This window comes from Rhizopus delemar, genomic scaffold (assembly GCF_000149305.1).
Source record: "Rhizopus delemar RA 99-880 supercont3.3 genomic scaffold, whole genome shotgun sequence".
NCBI classification, from domain to species: Eukaryota; Fungi; Mucoromycota; class Mucoromycetes; order Mucorales; family Rhizopodaceae; genus Rhizopus; species Rhizopus delemar.
Window position 1 is genome coordinate 1,573,092 of NW_027137829.1, and position 15,769 is coordinate 1,588,860.

At 36.5% G+C, this 15,769-nt stretch overlaps 8 protein-coding genes across 8 annotated transcripts; 5 read left to right on the forward strand and 3 right to left on the reverse strand.

Annotated features, from left to right (window-relative positions):
* Positions 1-358: 358 nt before the first annotated feature.
* RO3G_04788 (uncharacterized protein) lies at positions 359-478 on the reverse strand (the record flags this gene model as incomplete). Its single annotated transcript, XM_067659378.1, has 1 exon — positions 359-478. One exon carries the CDS (start codon positions 476-478, stop codon positions 359-361), a length of 120 nt encoding a protein of 39 aa, XP_067515479.1.
* Positions 479-4,124: 3,646 nt separating this feature from the next.
* Positions 4,125-4,697, forward strand: RO3G_04789 (uncharacterized protein; the record flags this gene model as incomplete). The annotated part of the gene is made up of 1 exon (XM_067659379.1): positions 4,125-4,697. One exon carries the CDS (start codon positions 4,125-4,127, stop codon positions 4,695-4,697), a length of 573 nt encoding a protein of 190 aa, XP_067515480.1.
* Positions 4,698-5,448: 751 nt separating this feature from the next.
* On the reverse strand, positions 5,449-5,877 carry RO3G_04790 (uncharacterized protein; the record flags this gene model as incomplete). Its single annotated transcript, XM_067659380.1, has 1 exon — positions 5,449-5,877. One exon carries the CDS (start codon positions 5,875-5,877, stop codon positions 5,449-5,451), a length of 429 nt encoding a protein of 142 aa, XP_067515481.1.
* Positions 5,878-7,418: 1,541 nt separating this feature from the next.
* Positions 7,419-7,902, forward strand: RO3G_04791 (uncharacterized protein; the record flags this gene model as incomplete). Its single annotated transcript, XM_067659381.1, has 2 exons — positions 7,419-7,742; positions 7,897-7,902. 2 exons carry the CDS (start codon positions 7,419-7,421, stop codon positions 7,900-7,902), a joined length of 330 nt encoding a protein of 109 aa, XP_067515482.1.
* A 1,138-nt stretch (positions 7,903-9,040) lies between these two features.
* RO3G_04792 (uncharacterized protein) lies at positions 9,041-9,151 on the forward strand (the record flags this gene model as incomplete). The annotated part of the gene is made up of 1 exon (XM_067659382.1): positions 9,041-9,151. One exon carries the CDS (start codon positions 9,041-9,043, stop codon positions 9,149-9,151), a length of 111 nt encoding a protein of 36 aa, XP_067515483.1.
* A 1,787-nt stretch (positions 9,152-10,938) lies between these two features.
* Positions 10,939-11,118, forward strand: RO3G_04793 (uncharacterized protein; the record flags this gene model as incomplete). Its single annotated transcript, XM_067659383.1, has 1 exon — positions 10,939-11,118. One exon carries the CDS (start codon positions 10,939-10,941, stop codon positions 11,116-11,118), a length of 180 nt encoding a protein of 59 aa, XP_067515484.1.
* Positions 11,119-12,379: 1,261 nt separating this feature from the next.
* On the forward strand, positions 12,380-14,285 carry RO3G_04794 (uncharacterized protein; the record flags this gene model as incomplete). Its single annotated transcript, XM_067659384.1, has 6 exons — positions 12,380-13,072; positions 13,123-13,249; positions 13,418-13,561; positions 13,619-13,902; positions 13,950-14,086; positions 14,195-14,285. The coding sequence occupies 6 exons, from the start codon at positions 12,380-12,382 to the stop codon at positions 14,283-14,285; spliced, it is 1,476 nt and encodes a 491-aa protein (XP_067515485.1).
* Positions 14,286-14,616: 331 nt separating this feature from the next.
* On the reverse strand, positions 14,617-15,597 carry RO3G_04795 (uncharacterized protein; the record flags this gene model as incomplete). The annotated part of the gene is made up of 4 exons (XM_067659385.1): positions 14,617-14,779; positions 14,831-15,056; positions 15,109-15,361; positions 15,421-15,597. The coding sequence occupies 4 exons, from the start codon at positions 15,595-15,597 to the stop codon at positions 14,617-14,619; spliced, it is 819 nt and encodes a 272-aa protein (XP_067515486.1).
* Between the last annotated feature and the right edge of the window lie 172 nt (positions 15,598-15,769).

A 15,769-nucleotide genomic window follows, 5' to 3' on the forward strand; every position in this document is an offset into this window, starting at 1 on the left:
ATATTAACCATATACAATATTTATATTATTCAAGTTCAATACTAAAATTGACCTTGAACTCACTTCGGTCCCTGAATAATTTTATTTCCTATATAAAGGCGTAGTTTGATTAAATGGGTTCTCTCTCTCGTCTTGAAATCTAATAAAGAGGTTACATAGAGACTCATTCACTAGTTTTCAAGTACTATCTCCTTTTAATTCTCAAATTTTTATCTGCAAATATCTCAAACCGTCAAGCATGGAGGCGGCAATACCATGGTCTGGAACTGCATTACATGGGAAGGTGTTGGATGGATAGTTGATGTTGGTCATTGTATGAATAGTGAAGGCTATCTTGAGGTCTTAAAAGATGATTTACTCAAGACAATGGAAAGTTATGGCCTGGATTCTTCCAAAATGGTGTTTCGGCAGGACAATGATCCGAAGCATACATCGAAGGTAGTGAAAGAATGGATTGACCAGCAGTCATTCGAAGCATTGGAATGACCTCCTCAATCACCAGACCTAAATCCCATAGAGCATATGTGGGCACATTTAAAGAGAGAGCTATTTCATAGCTATGAGGCATCACCAAGTAGTATGCATGAGCTATGGGAGAGTATAGGTCAGAACTGGTATGCCATTTCTAAAGAAGAATGCCAGAAATACATCGAAAGTATGCCGAAAAGGTGTGCTGCAGTTATTAAAGCAAAAGGTCGTTGGACTAAATATTAATTTTTTTAAATAAAGTGTGTAAAAATGTTGACTTATTAATGCCGTCAAAACTGGTCGCATGTACCGTCGGACTTTAAGTGCCAATTAATACCAGTATACTGGCTCTACTGTGATGTCTGTGTTACCATATAATTGTCCAGAGTTTGCTCTTTCGAATGAACTATATTTAATTGCTATAGACTAAGAAATGAAGAAGAAGATAGTGCGTATAGGCAAAATATGAAAACATGCGACCAGTTTTGACGGCCACTGTATGACCATACGTCCTTTGCAGTCTTAAGTGAACCATTTACAAGCTCTCTCTTTAGGTAATTCTTTGTTGTTGAGCTTATAGTAGTCTTTCTACCAGCATGACCTCGAGTACGTTCAGGTGTATACAAGCCCTTGTACTTGCTCAAAGTGGACCTTGCTACCCCTGGAACATGTTTCATAATCTCTGAGTATGATAGACCCTTTTTCAACAGCGACCGGATGCTTTCTTGCTTGCTACGAGATAAAGTATGTACCATGATATAAAGAAGTATAGGCTGTACGAGATAGAAGGGAAACACTGCAAAATCCAGCCTTATTTATATATTTTAAGCTCTGACTAAAAGCAAAAGCGTTGTTTCATTATTACATCATTTAGTAATGCTGTATTTGTGATGTCAGAAGCGGCAACGATGTCATCATTATAGAATGCATTGAGTTGGAAAAATTGTTCGAATGCATATGCTTGACGCAATTTGATCTTACTATATATGGAAGTAATTCCGTGACCCTAGCTTTTTATATGTTATATTCGACGGCTGTCGCTTTCTAATGAGGTATTGTACGTAGTTCTATCTTATCTGACTGCAGAGATACAAAGCAAAATGTATAAAATTGCAAAACATTCGAACAATTATTCCAACAACTGTATCAAGGCATTACTGATTAAAGGAGCCCTAAAGACAGCCAAGAATGTACATCGGATGCTGTCGTGTTTGGTCATTAATGATCTCTTTATTTATTATTTTATTATTGATCTCAGTCCAGCCTACGTCAGACTATACAATTAATAGTCAGACGATATAATCCAGGTGATGTATCCATCATTCATAACTCGATATGAAAACAGTATTAATAAGCTACATGTAAGATATATCCAATAGATAGGCTACAGGTTAATTTGGATAATCTTCATCAAGGATAAGATGCTGCGTAATTGCACGGTTAAACTATATTAAATCCAGGAACTAAATCACAGTCAGCCGCAGTCAATGATATACGAGTATTCTATGACAAATATAACAATAGAAGAACACGTAAACCTTATCTATTTGTCATCAGCTATATCATACTCATTAATTATTAATCCATGACATGAAATATTATCCGTGTATGAAAAGTATAAATAGAGTACAATTTTCTTATTAAATAAAACAATCTCTTTATCGAGTCTCGTCCTCTCTTGTTCCTTTTATTCTCTTGGATAAATCACCAGGGTTCATTCTAAATTATTAATTCCTCTCCTTTTTTTACTTAATAGATAGTAGTTGTTAGCTACTGACTTCCTACTGTTTTTACATTATAAGTACGAAATATCTCAGATGCTCATGCGACTTGTGTATTCTATGTCTTACCGTTCAGCAATAAACATCCTTGTATCAATGGGTTTTCATGCTAGGCGTAAAAAGAAGCAGCCTCTTTTAACTAATAACCACCGCAAGCAGAGGTTAGCATGGGCAAAAAAGTATCAAAGTTGGTCCATACAACAGTGGCATCAAGTAGTGTTCTCCGATGAAACGAAGATCAACATTTGGGGATCTGATGGCTGCAGATACTATTGGACCCAGCCTGGTGATGTTCTTCGCCCACACCACATAGATCTTTCAGTGAAGCATGGTGGCGGCAAATTGATCATGTGGGGATGTATAACCAGTGAGGGACCAGGATATGCGTGCCAGGTATACGATGGTACCATGGACTCCTTGGTGTACCAGCATATTCTTGGAACAACTTACATGGAAACGCTGAAGTACTATGGTATGGACAAGCGCACCATTTACCTTCAACAAGATAACGACCCAAAGCACAAGTCCAAATCAACAATGTCATGGCTCCAACAAAACAAGGTCCGGTACATTAACGATTGGTCACCTAACAGTCCGGGTCTGAATCCTATAGAGCATGTGTGGCATTTGCTGAAACTTAGGTTATGTCTTTATGAACGAAAAGCAAGAAACATCGACGAGCTATGGGAACGAGTTGACGTTGAATGGAAAAAGCTAGATAAAGATGTTTGTAGAAGTCACATTGATAGCATGCCTGATCGCATAGCAGCGGTAATCAAATCAAAAGGGAGATTTACTCGTTATTAGATAAATACTACCCATTTTATAATATAACGCTTATAAAATTATTGCAGATATTTCCTCTTTTCTTCCACCATATGTTATCCTGATTAGTTTTATATACGGGAAACGTAATACTCACTACCTAAGGCTACTCTCTATAGGCATGGCTTGGATGTCGTACGGAGTGGAGGAGAAAAAAAAAAGTTAAAGATTATTTTAGGGTAGGTTGTCCCTATTTTTTAACCTAGTATATATTAACTATTGGCCAGCTCAGAGCCCGGACTTAGATTCAATCAAGCACGTATGGCATCAATTGAAGTTGAAGCTCAACTATTACGAACGTAGAGCAAAGAACATGAATGTGCTTTGCGAACGAGTTGATGAAATATGAGTTGACTTCAATAAATAACTTTGTCAAAAGCATGTAGATAACATTTCGGAAAGAACTCAACAGATTATTAATAGAAGAGGAGGACCGACTAAATATTAATAAATAAGTTTATTTTGTTAAAATTTTCATTTTTTCAAATTTTCAAATTGCGCGCTCCTTACTTCCTTCAATACTTATCCAACAGGGCTTAAACTCTTTCGGATTTTTCAAGACATGTAGAAGATTTACTATGTGGGAACAGAGGCAGTTTGTGCGCTACAAAAACCAAGAAAAATGGATTCCTTGCAGCATTTTTTTGACCTACTGTAAATTGAACGAACTTGAAGCTGTTCGAATAATGATCTCAAAGCATACTCCCAGGGTAGTTGGCATAAATCAAAATGAAGGTTAACCCTAGGAATATAGAGAATCTTGCAACTCAAATGGCGCGATCCAGTTTTCGAATAAAGAAAGTTTCAAAAAAGCGGAACTTGAAATCGCGTACATCCATCATTTTGCTTCCATAACATTTGATAATCTAGTATATTAAAGAGCGGAGGCCAGTTTATGCACTGTGAGGGACACAGCGTGATACCTGGATTTCACATAAACTGAAAACCGATTTATCTGAAAATTGCAAATCGTTGCAATAGTTTTTGTAACTACTGTATTTTATTACTTTTATTAATCGAGAGAAATAACACGCCTATTCCACAACTTCCATGTATGTCAACATTAATGGGTACCTTACTCTTCCGGTCTCTCTTGGACGTGGCCTGCGAGAAGGGGATCCTATTAGCCCTCTCCTGTTCAACCTCGTACTCGAACCATTAGTGAAGGCTATCAGTGATTCTCCTGTCATCTGTGGCTTTGGCCCTCCAAGTCTTTCTCTGCCGACTATTCGTGATCCTCTCCATGGTCCATCCGCCATTCAACCACTGAAAGTCCTGGCCTATGCGGATGACTTGCTTCTTTTCCTGTGGGACCCAGCCGAACTTGAAGCGACACAACAGCTAATTCATTGCTACAATTTGGCGTCTAATGCCAAAATGAATTTCGATAAAACAATTGCCTTTTCGGTGTCGGGTCTACCCCATCCTCACTGGCCCCCAGTTTTAGCTGCTCATGAAATTACTAAATGGCATGATCGTCGGACTATCGAACCCTTAACTTACCTTGGATATCCGCTTGCGCGTTCTACGACACAGCGTCAATTTTTCCAAGACCAAATGATTACCAAAATTGCTCGCGCTTGTGACATCCACAAACAACGCAACCTGTCCTTCCGTGGTTGAGCTACGGTGATCAACACCTTGATTTTGTCTACCCTGTGGCATATTTTACGAGTTTCATGAGTGAGTCAGCGTACGCTTGGCAGTTGTGGAATAGGCGTGTTATTTCTCTCGATTAATAAAAGTAATAAAATAAGTCGAAAAATCGATGAGTCTCTTGAACCTCTTTATTGAGTAAGGACGAGAGAGCGAGCCCATTCAATACAAACTACGTCTTAGAATATAATAATGTGATTTAGGATCCGAGGTAGTACGGTATAAATTGTGTGGGCTGTTTATCGTATATAGCACTTTGGGCTATATATGATATACAGTCAAATTATTAGTTGAAGAATCTTTTGAGTGATCTCACACGACATTAAGAAAATTATTAAGGTAAATACGACAGCAGTATCCGTAGAATATGTCGTGAATTCCTTATGTTTCGAATTTTTCCTCCTGTTTCGTTCGATATACTTTGTCTACCTTTTATAAAAGGCGGGTTGGGTATTCTGGATCCGTATGTTCAACAATTGGCGCTCCAATTTTGTTGGTTAACCCCCTTGTTACAGTAAGGGACAAAATCAGTCCGTTTTTTGGTTTTTTCGCAATGCCACGCCGGGAATTATACTTAGAGCTCCGCTTTGCTGACAAAAAATTTACCTCTTTTTTCAACAAATCTGATAATACCTGTCGGGATTGGTATTTTTTAGTTTCCGACATGTTATAAGAAGATATATTGAAAATGACGGATTTTTATTTCTTTGAATTTTAATTAGTACTTGGTATCACGGCCCTTACGCTGGATTACGTCCCGAACTCGACGGGGCATGGAGTGAATAAGGTTTCTACAGTACTCTGGAGCTGCTAGGTCATACCAAAGCTTCGAAACCCGGTCAAAAAATGCTTGATCAGCCTCAATCACGGAAGGGGGTGGTCTTGTCATCTGTTCCCTCTTTTTAAGCATGGCCCATGCATTTTCAATTGAGTTAAGGTCAGGAGAGTATGCTGGCCAACTCAGGAGATTAACCTTGTTCTTTTGGAACCATTTTGAAGGAGCTGAAGCACAATGGATGCTTGCATTATCTTGTTGAAAGATCATGTCACTACTTTGCAGGCCATAGTACTTCAATGTCTCCTTGTATTCCTCCTCAAGTACTGATGTGTATAGCTCACCATTTACATTACTTTGTAGCCAGGACATGTAGCCCCCTCCATGTATAGTTATGCAACTCCAAAGCATAATCCCGCCTCCTCCATAAGCATGTTTCTTCTTGTAGTGATTGTTTTAATCGTAAGATTAAATAAAAAATTAAACAAAAAAACAATAGCAGCAATATAAAATTAAAATCCTTCTTTATTGCAGATTTCTTTATATTGCAAAAGAGCCCCGTTTAATGGATAAAAAGTTGGCATCTATTTATATTCTTTGTGAGCGTAGATATAAAAGATATAGACTTGGCAACGATGTCGTGCTGAAGAACCAATGATTAAGCTAAAGCTTGTCGATGTTCTAATATATGCATCTGAAGTTGAACAATAGAAATAATAACCAGTCAATTAACTTTGATCTAATTACTTTTGGGGTTGACAATTGATTAGACTCGCTAGGATGACAAATACTGATCTTATTGTTCTAAATTTGGAAAAGTGTGGAATTGTTCAATCATAGTTTAATCTTTGTGTATCGTTATTTATTTTAATACAACTGATATCTTATAGAAAATAACTATGTTTACAACAGTGATGGTCTCGATAAGGTGCATTATCCTCTTTCCAAGCGTATTCTAGACCATTGGACCCTCTTTTTTGGATCTTTGTCTCATCAGAAAAGACAACGCGTTCCCAATCAGTCTCGGACCTGTCTTTATGGGCCTTTGCCCAATCATATCGCGCCTTTTGCCTGTCATTACTAAGTGGAAGTGCCGTCTTTTTTTAGCGGATTTTAGACCTTTGCGTTTGAAAGTACGAGGAATTGTTTTTGGATTGACCATTCGATCTGGTTTTTTAACGCCAAAGGAGGCGTCAGCTGCGCTTTTAGATAAGCCTAGTCTTATGTCTCTAGCTGCTTTGGTTTCCTCCCTAGGTGTGAGTAAACGATGTCTACCCGCGCTATTTTTTGACTGCATCTTGGTTTTCCTTGAAATTCTTCGAATCATGGACTTTCCACAGCCTACTTTCTTTTGAATTACATCCCATGGAATGGAGTGGTTCAACATGTTTTCAATTTGGGCATGTTTGTCGGCATTCTTTGCTGTCCTGGCGTGTTTGGCTAATCTGAGATGAGGTAAATGGGAAAAAAGAAAAAATGTAAAAAAATTAAATGAGCTAAAATATGAGAACGCGTAAGCGTTCACTGACGTCATAAGACATACCAAACTAAATTTCAAGTCAATCCAGTGACTGTTTTTGGAGATACGGGACCTAATGCAAAATCGGGCGTTAGCAGCAATCACGGAAAATCACTTTTTCCACAATAGCTACAGAAGAAATGCAGCTAGAAGCAATTAGGTTACACCAATATCTTTGTCTATTCTATGTGCGAATTTAGTATAAGCAAAGCGGAGCTCTAAAATTAATTCTCGGAGAGGCATTGCGAAAAAACCAAAAAACGGACTGATTTTGTCCCTTACTGTATAGCATACGTCCCCACCCACGGTGGTTTCTCAATGGATTGCGGCTCACATGGCTAGTGCATCACCTTTGGTTCTGCTTGACTATAGATTGCCCTTCCTTTCCCCTTCTATGCGTCGTGGCTCTCTCCATTCTTCTAAGCCAAGTATTTGCTCTACCTTGTTCAAGGCTTTCGACGCCCTGCTTGAACCTTCAGCAATCTCAATGGCTCTTAAAGCGACATTTGGTCAACCTAATCCTTTGCCACTTCACTTCTGTTTAACACTTCCTCTGTCAGCGATAATATCCTGGTCATCTGCTGTTTCAATAGCAGAGCAACAAACTTTTGTTTCACTTTTGGTTTCTGACGCTTTTGTTTTTGACGATTTGCTTATGTTTCTCCGCCCAAAGATGTCAACCGTGGATCCTCAGTCTGTTATGATTGGACGTTATCGTGTAAACAAGCTTATGCGTTGGATTAGTTCTGGTGCGGTTTCATTGGTACCTTTTTTTGCACTCCATTGCCTTCCATCTGCATCCTGTCCGTCACTAAGTGGCGCTTGTTTTGCCAAATATGAAATAGAAGACAAAAACTACAAAAAGACGATAGTTGTGAAACTAAAGATTATATATATGACTTTATTAATAAAAATATTGAGGGTATTTATACTTTTTGAATGTCTGGGTCTTTACCGCTATTTCAATTGATCGGTTAAAAGAATGATATGGAATATAAGGAAGGATAGTGGATAATCAATAGCCGCTGTCTACTTGACGAATCAAGGGACAATGAAGTAATTAAACTATTGATCTAACGATAATTATAGAATAGGATTGAACTGCCGTTGTTGTAATCAGGTTCCGATATAGTCTTTTAGAACGCTGGTAGGACAACAGGGCAAGATTGGCTATTGCAGAATTCTCACGTTTATTAATAGAGATCTGGTTAGACTATAATTCTGTAGTATCCAAGTTTATCCATGAATGTTCACTTTATTAGTTGTGTGGATACAACAGCGCTGATGATTGTTGTGACTCACTCTTGGAAAGTTTATTGATAGAATTCATTGACACACGGACACAAATGGTTTCTCCAAAACTTTTTCGTCGAGTTCGTCGCGCCCTTATTTTGCGTTCTTTTCCCTCTTCCTCTGTAGTACGTACCCGTCCTGCCTCTTTTTGGCGCTCTTTCTGGGGTCAACCAGTGTTATGTTCTGGCAAGGAAATTATCAAAATAGCAATAAAACCAAAAGAATACTTTTTGAGACTGAACTTTATTTAAGACAATCTTAATTGTTAAAAAAGAAATCATTACAAAGTCTACTATTTATGTTCTTCTATCAGTTGGCGGGTAAATGAGTAGTTATGAGCGTAGATCCAATCATTGACATGCTTGATTGAAGAATGATTACTGAATCGATGATGAAAATTTTTCATTCGTTGTTTTTATAGATCTTATTGTTCTTTAACTGATTTGGGAGATATGTCCTGTCTTCATTGAGAGGAAAGGATATATTTATATGAAATGCCTCCAGTCAGATCAAAGTGACTAGGTACCTGATCCATTATTATTCATTTACAGAAATGATGAATAGTAAAGATCATGACTTATTTAGTATTCATGTTTACTTTATAGAATGAATCTAATGGTGATAGTTTTATATAAAAAGAAGAAGAATATATTTTATTTAATAAAGATTTAAATTATTATCTTTTATCAATTTTAATATACTTCTTATAGCTGTGATTATTCAATGTCCGTTATGATCAGACTCTGTTCTACAACAACCAGTTCCACTGGCAGCTCGCAACCACTGGTATCTGCTACTACACCAAAAGTTGCCTTGTGCTGCTCTTGTTCATAAGATTATACCTGATCTTTGTTCCTCCTTCTGTCGCCTCTGCGACCAACCAACAATCGCTGAAGACGCAGGTCATTTCTTTGTCTCCTGTCCCGTCAAATTTCAAGTGTGGACACAGATATGGTTTCTTTATTTTGGTTGCGAAGTTAATTCGCAAATAATTCTACAAGCCCTTTACGATCTACGTTTTCCTCGTCAGCGTTTGGCATTGATTAACAATGGTAGTATTATTGGCTGTACACTCCTAAGTATATGGAAAGCTCACTGGCGGTTCATTCATGATGGAGTGCCGTTTGTTCCCGACATCGTTTTTCACTCTATTCTTTTATCTATTGGTCCTTTCCGGACAGACACATGCGAGTCTCATCTGTAAGCGTTTTTTCCTTAACGGATTATATCTCTGATCCATACATACTATCCAATTTACTGATCGTCGGGATTGTTGTAGAACAGTAACTGATTGTAGTTGACATTAATGAATATAAGTCTTAATACAAGATCATAATTAAAATAAAATAAAATATAATTTGATTTAAATAAGATCATACAATCAATTCCAATTAAACATGTTCTTTTAGAATATGTATTGTATTATTGGGAGTTCTTTGATAAGAAGACGTATCAACTAAAATAACCAAATCCAATCCAATGTCAGGAATATTGCTAATCTTTCACATAATTGAAATAACGCGTAAAATAACGTTATTCAAATCAGTGAGGAATTCCCAGAATAAAAGATAATCTATGACAGACATACAGAAAAACAAATGAAAAGTTTTCAAAATCATAATTAGAGATAACACTTGCTAAAGTACCTGAATATTAGAAGAACGATCACAATAGAAGATATCAAGCCACTCACTCAATAAGATATAAATACCTGCCTTCAATTAGAATAATTTTTACTTTAACTTAAAACTGAAATAAAGATCAGTCTCAAAAAGTACTCACACTGTTTCTTGATCTTTGTTTTTACCTTTTTCTTTATTACTTTTACGATTATACAACAGGGATTTCACCCCTATCTTGTACGTGACTTTCCATTATTAAATTTTATTAATAAAACTGGCCTAACAGCCCTTACAAAAACCCCCCCCCATTTAACCAAACTATACCTTTATATAGGAAATTAAATTATTTAGGGACCCATATGAGTTCAAGGTCAATTTTATTATTGTGCTTGAACAATATAAATATTATATATGGCTAATATTGTAAATGAGTTTTAGGAAATATGTAATAAATAATATTATGTATTCGGTACTTGCTATTTCTTATACAAGATTTGAGTAATCTCATACAGACAATAAGTATTTAATGAGATAAATACGATCCCCTCTTAAAATACATTGTTATATTTCTTTGCATGTATCGTATCAGAATCCTTTGTTGTGGTGCCTTCAATTTAATTTTTTATGGCTTAATGCAATCTCTTCAATTAGTACGTCATAAAATGTGCAAATCAAGTTTAGAGGCTGCATAAAAAATTTCAGCAGAAATGATAAAAAGGTTACCTGATTGATAGCAGTATGTATTTATGAATTTTTGTACAAGTAAACAAGTGAATGTCTTTATTGTAGAAACCATAGTTGGTGATTTAAAAGTTTCTTACCTTCCTTTAATATAACAGCTATGTTTCATCTTGTTACTGAAGAGAACTCTGTAAATTATAGTGCTCAAGAGCCCCTTTCAGTTTCATCGGACCGGCCTTTTAATTTTATCTCCCCTTTTCATCGCATCACATAGAGTCAGCAAAAAAAAAAAAACATTTGTTTCCTTATTGTGAGACAATGGCTTTGTTTGCCACTTCTAATGACATCAGGTTTCGTGATAACAATGAAAATTCAAAGCTAGCTTCCGTTAACTTTGTGGCATCTTCACGAGTTTCTGAAGCACTTGCTCAATCAGGCCATTTGGCTCTGTCTGCTCCTTCTCAAATTATAGGCCAATTTCAGTACTTAAAGGCATGAAACGTTTATTACTTTATAATGCTTTCTGACTAAAATATTTAATTCATTGCAGACCTTACTTCATGATAACCTCTGCCAGTACATTGATATACATCGAGGAAAACATGGTAAAAAAGTAATATATTTAAAATGCATAAAAAGTACTAAAACAGCATACAGATAGACTGTTTGTTGTATCTGAATACTATGATTCTTCAATTCAAAAAGCCAGAAGCTTAGATTCAAATAGTACACTTCCTATGAGGTAAAGAGAATAAATTGATTAAAAAAAGCTAATACAGAAAATGTTTTAGTATTTCAACACTTCGATCGTGGGCACATGAACTACTTTCTGCATTACAGTATCTCAGAGTAAAGGGCATTATTCACGGCTGCTTATCACCAAATAACGTGCTATTAGATTCTAAAGTATATCTGTTATGTCAACTAATCTTTAAATACAATGTACTTACATCCGCTATGTTGACTAGAATCGCATAAAATTATTTGGGTATGGTTTATATTTTATGACAGGTAGTGGTAAAAATGTAGATTTCCCAATTGGCTATCCTCCTTATTTAGCACCGGAATGCTTGGAGGAAATTATTGAATCATACTATGACAAGGTAAAATTAATTACTTTACATATTGTCTGCTAGAAGGAAATGACTGAAATGCGGATGCTCCCCTTTGTTCATAGAGAGATGTATGGGCAGTCGGTGTAATTTTAGTCGAGCAATTTACACGAAACCCATTCTGGACAACAAGCGACGCTGGACTCATATTTGATTCGCTCATGACTCTCAAGGAATGGTCTGAAGACCCATCCTGTGACATATGGAACAAGAAAGGCATAGAGTCTTTAGATATAAACAAATCAATATTGGCGTTTTTGCAGAACGCGCCAGAAGATAAAGAAATTGCAAAATTTAGACAGTTTATACTACGATGTCTTGATATATCAGTTGAAGTAAGATATGATATTATACAGGCTCTTGCCAGTCCGTTTTTATCGAATGAGGAATTTGTGACCTTGGAAAATAATGGCTGGGTAGAAGGACCTGTATTAGTCTCGGATTTAGTTGATCCAGAAACAATTGATACAATTAATTGTAAAAGTCAGGATGATGTTCACGGTGTGTTGAAAGGGCTGCCTATTTCACACATTTACAACCTCTGGAGGCTAGCAGGTGGAGATGTTGAGCAAGATCTTGTCAAGCGAGGTGTATTTCTGTCGACACCCGTTATAAAAAAATTGCCGAGGGTGTGCATGCTAACGGATATGGTCGAGATTGGAGATAATGTGACTGACACGGCGCAATTATATTCTGACACAGTATTTATACTTGGATTTAAAGAACTCTATCAAAGACTTGAAGACGATCAAAAAGCAGATACCGATAAATTTGAATGGGATACAGATTATTTTATGTTAGTGGATGAGAATGATGTCAATTTTCTGTTGGACGAATCCAACGGGAATGAAAATGATATAGTTGATGGATGTAGTGGTGATTTGGTATTTGCAGATGATTTATCTCTGTCACCTCCACCATCTGCCGCTGCTTTTGAGACTCCAATAAATACAAGTGGAGTACCTACACCAACAACTCCTTCATCATCGAAATCCTTAAGTCGAACTGTATCAATGGGTAGATCTCGTTCAGCATCTTCTTTATCGCTCAATAGTACAGTATCTGTACCGAATCAGCCTGTCAATAACAATAATGCACCAAAGCTTCCATTGTTCCTAAGAGAGCAAGATGTAAATTATCAAAAATATCGCCTATCTTTGTTTACCGAGTTATTGCGTCAATATCCAGCATCAAGACGTGAGATACTGCATCATGCCAAGGTGGATATCCCACCATTGTTACGTGGCAAAATATGGGCGGCTGTATTAGGTGTTCAAGGGGATTTAGAAAGTGCATACTGTCACGCAATTAAACAGATTGACGTAGGAACAGATAGACAGGTAAACAAAACAAAAGTTCACGTGGATATAATTAAATATGATATGTACAGATTGAAGTCGATGTACCAAGGTGCCATCAATACAATCAACTCTTGGCCTCCTCTGCTGGCCATGAGAAACTAAGAAGATTATTAAAAGCATGGGTGGCTGCAAATCCAAATCTAGTTTATTGGCAAGGTATAATAAGACTTTATAACAATTGTTCAATATACTAACGCTGTGAGCGATTAGGGCTCGATTCATTATGTGCGCCATTTTTAACACTGAACTTCAATGATGAAGCAATAGCTTTCGCTTCTTTACAAAAGTTTATTCCTAGATTTCTTGACAACTTCTTCTTATCAGACAACACACCAGTTCTTCAAGAATACTTGGCAGTCTTTAGGCATCTTTTAAGCTTCCATGATCCCGAACTATCAAGTCATTTAGAAGCAATAGGCTTTATGCCTGATCTTTATGCTATACCATGGTTTCTTACTCTGTTTACACGTAAGACCTTTTGATTTTTGCTTGTTGAATTGACTTATTTTTATGAAAAACAACTAGACGTATTCCCTCTTGATAAAATCTACCATTTATGGGACAAGCTGCTAGTTGGACCTTCTTCTTTGCCTCTCTTTGCCGGAATTGCTATACTCCGACAAATACGTGATACTCTGCTATCATATGAATTCAATGATTGCATTGTTTTGTTTTCTGACAGTTTCCCAAAAGTAGATATTGAAAAATGTGTACAGAGTGCATTAAATATGTGTAAAGTAACACCACCAAGTATACTTGCAAGAATCCACGGACCCAAAATCAATAAAGATCTAAAAGATCAAGAAAAGGTAAAATAAATAGATGAGTAAAAACTTGAGTAATTTAGTATTCTTAGACAAATACAGAGAATCCTTGGGAAAAGCCAATACCTGTTGAAATAAAAAAGCTAGAATTAGCACCTCGTTTGGCAGTAAGTGATCTTGAAAGAATCCTTCCTTATTCTCTAGTATTGGATATTCGACCAGAATCAGAGTAAAATGAGCATGTATGTTTATGTTTACATATCCCAACACTTTTTGTTAGGTTTATAAAGGGTCATATACGGCTTTCTATGAATGTACAGATATCGCAACTGAATAGCTACGCAAATGTATTGAAAAAGTTGAACCGTAAATACCATATTGTGATTGCAAATGAAGCTGAGGCCAATGGACCTGATGTAAGTAGATAGTACTGCTACTGTGAAGATGTACCTAAAGACTGTTTTATATTAGTATGCAGCTGATCTTGTGAGAAAGTGTTTTCCAAGGGTTGCTCTTTTACAAGGAGGAACTGACGCTTTTCAATCATCGGATGTTGCTCGTGTGCATTTTTGTAACTGCAGACCTCGTAAGCAAACAACAGCAGGATTCAAAGGGAAAGGGTCAGAACCACCATTTGTTATGTGGCATTGCAAATTACCTTCACCATTAAAAAAGAAACAGTGATACTTATGTACAAAAAGGAAAAAAAGACTGAATATTATTGTTTTTTCTTTATTAAAACACACAAGCCCGTTCCATTTACAATGCAGTTCCTCTTTCAAGGTTTTCACGAATTTCCTTTGTGTACTTGTCATAAAATCTTGCAATCTTTTGGTTAAATACACGATTCTTTTCATTGATCCATGAAATATCATCCACAACCTCTTTACGTTCGCGAGATCTAGTTTCACGTTTTTCAATTCTAAAAAAGCGAGTTAGCATTCAATAAAGAAGGTTGTATATTTTATCATACTGTTTCTTTGTTTCAGCAGCTAATCTGTCAATGGCTTCCTTAGATGGTTTATCATCTACACTTGCATAATCCAAACTGTTTGCCATGGCAATAACATCGGAAGGATCTTCTCCATTACGAATGGCACGTTCAATGCTTTCCAGCTTCTTTTCGTTGTAGGAATTCATGTCAGGTTTGAAATCAGACATTAAACGAAGATATTTCTTATGTGCAAGTTGTGTGTAGTCTAACTAGCGTTAGTTTTTTTTTTTTATGTAAATAAAACCTTTTTCTTTTACCTGTAAAGCCATTGTTTGCCATTTTGGCTTTTTTAGCCATCTTCTTTTCCCAAGCTTCTGCGGATTCGGCAGAATATTTCCAAAACTGTTTTCTTTCATAATCTTCACCTTTATCTCGTGCTTCTTGCTTTTCCAATAATTTTAGTGCTTCTTCTTTTTTTCTTTCAGATTTTGCTTCAAGTCTTGGATTCTCTTTACTACGCTGAAATTCCAAATTACGATCACGTCTATTGCCTTGCTCAACTTCTGTTGCCTAAATTAGGTTGGTTGTTTAGTGATTAGTTTTAAATAGCATCGCTTTATTAATTTTACTCGACGTCTTTTAAGTTGTTTTAATTTAGCCATCTTTTCTGCAAGTGCGCTTGTTGGCTTAGGTTCCTCTTCAACATCTTCAATTTGTCTCTTTTTATTTTCATTAGTGATTTGTGTCAAAGAGTCTTCTGACTCGTCTGTGTTGTTGTGGTTTATTGATTGTTGTTCTGCAGACATAATAATTGAGAGAAAGAAAGAAGAAAAAAAATTATAACTTCAAGTCCGACGCCATGGTGTGCTTTTTAAACCAAGAATCCAATATAAACTGTAAACTCCTTAAATTGAAACTATTTTTGAATTGGCTGCTTGCTTAGAGTAAGCACCCCGTTGAATTGAGGGAAAAAAATAT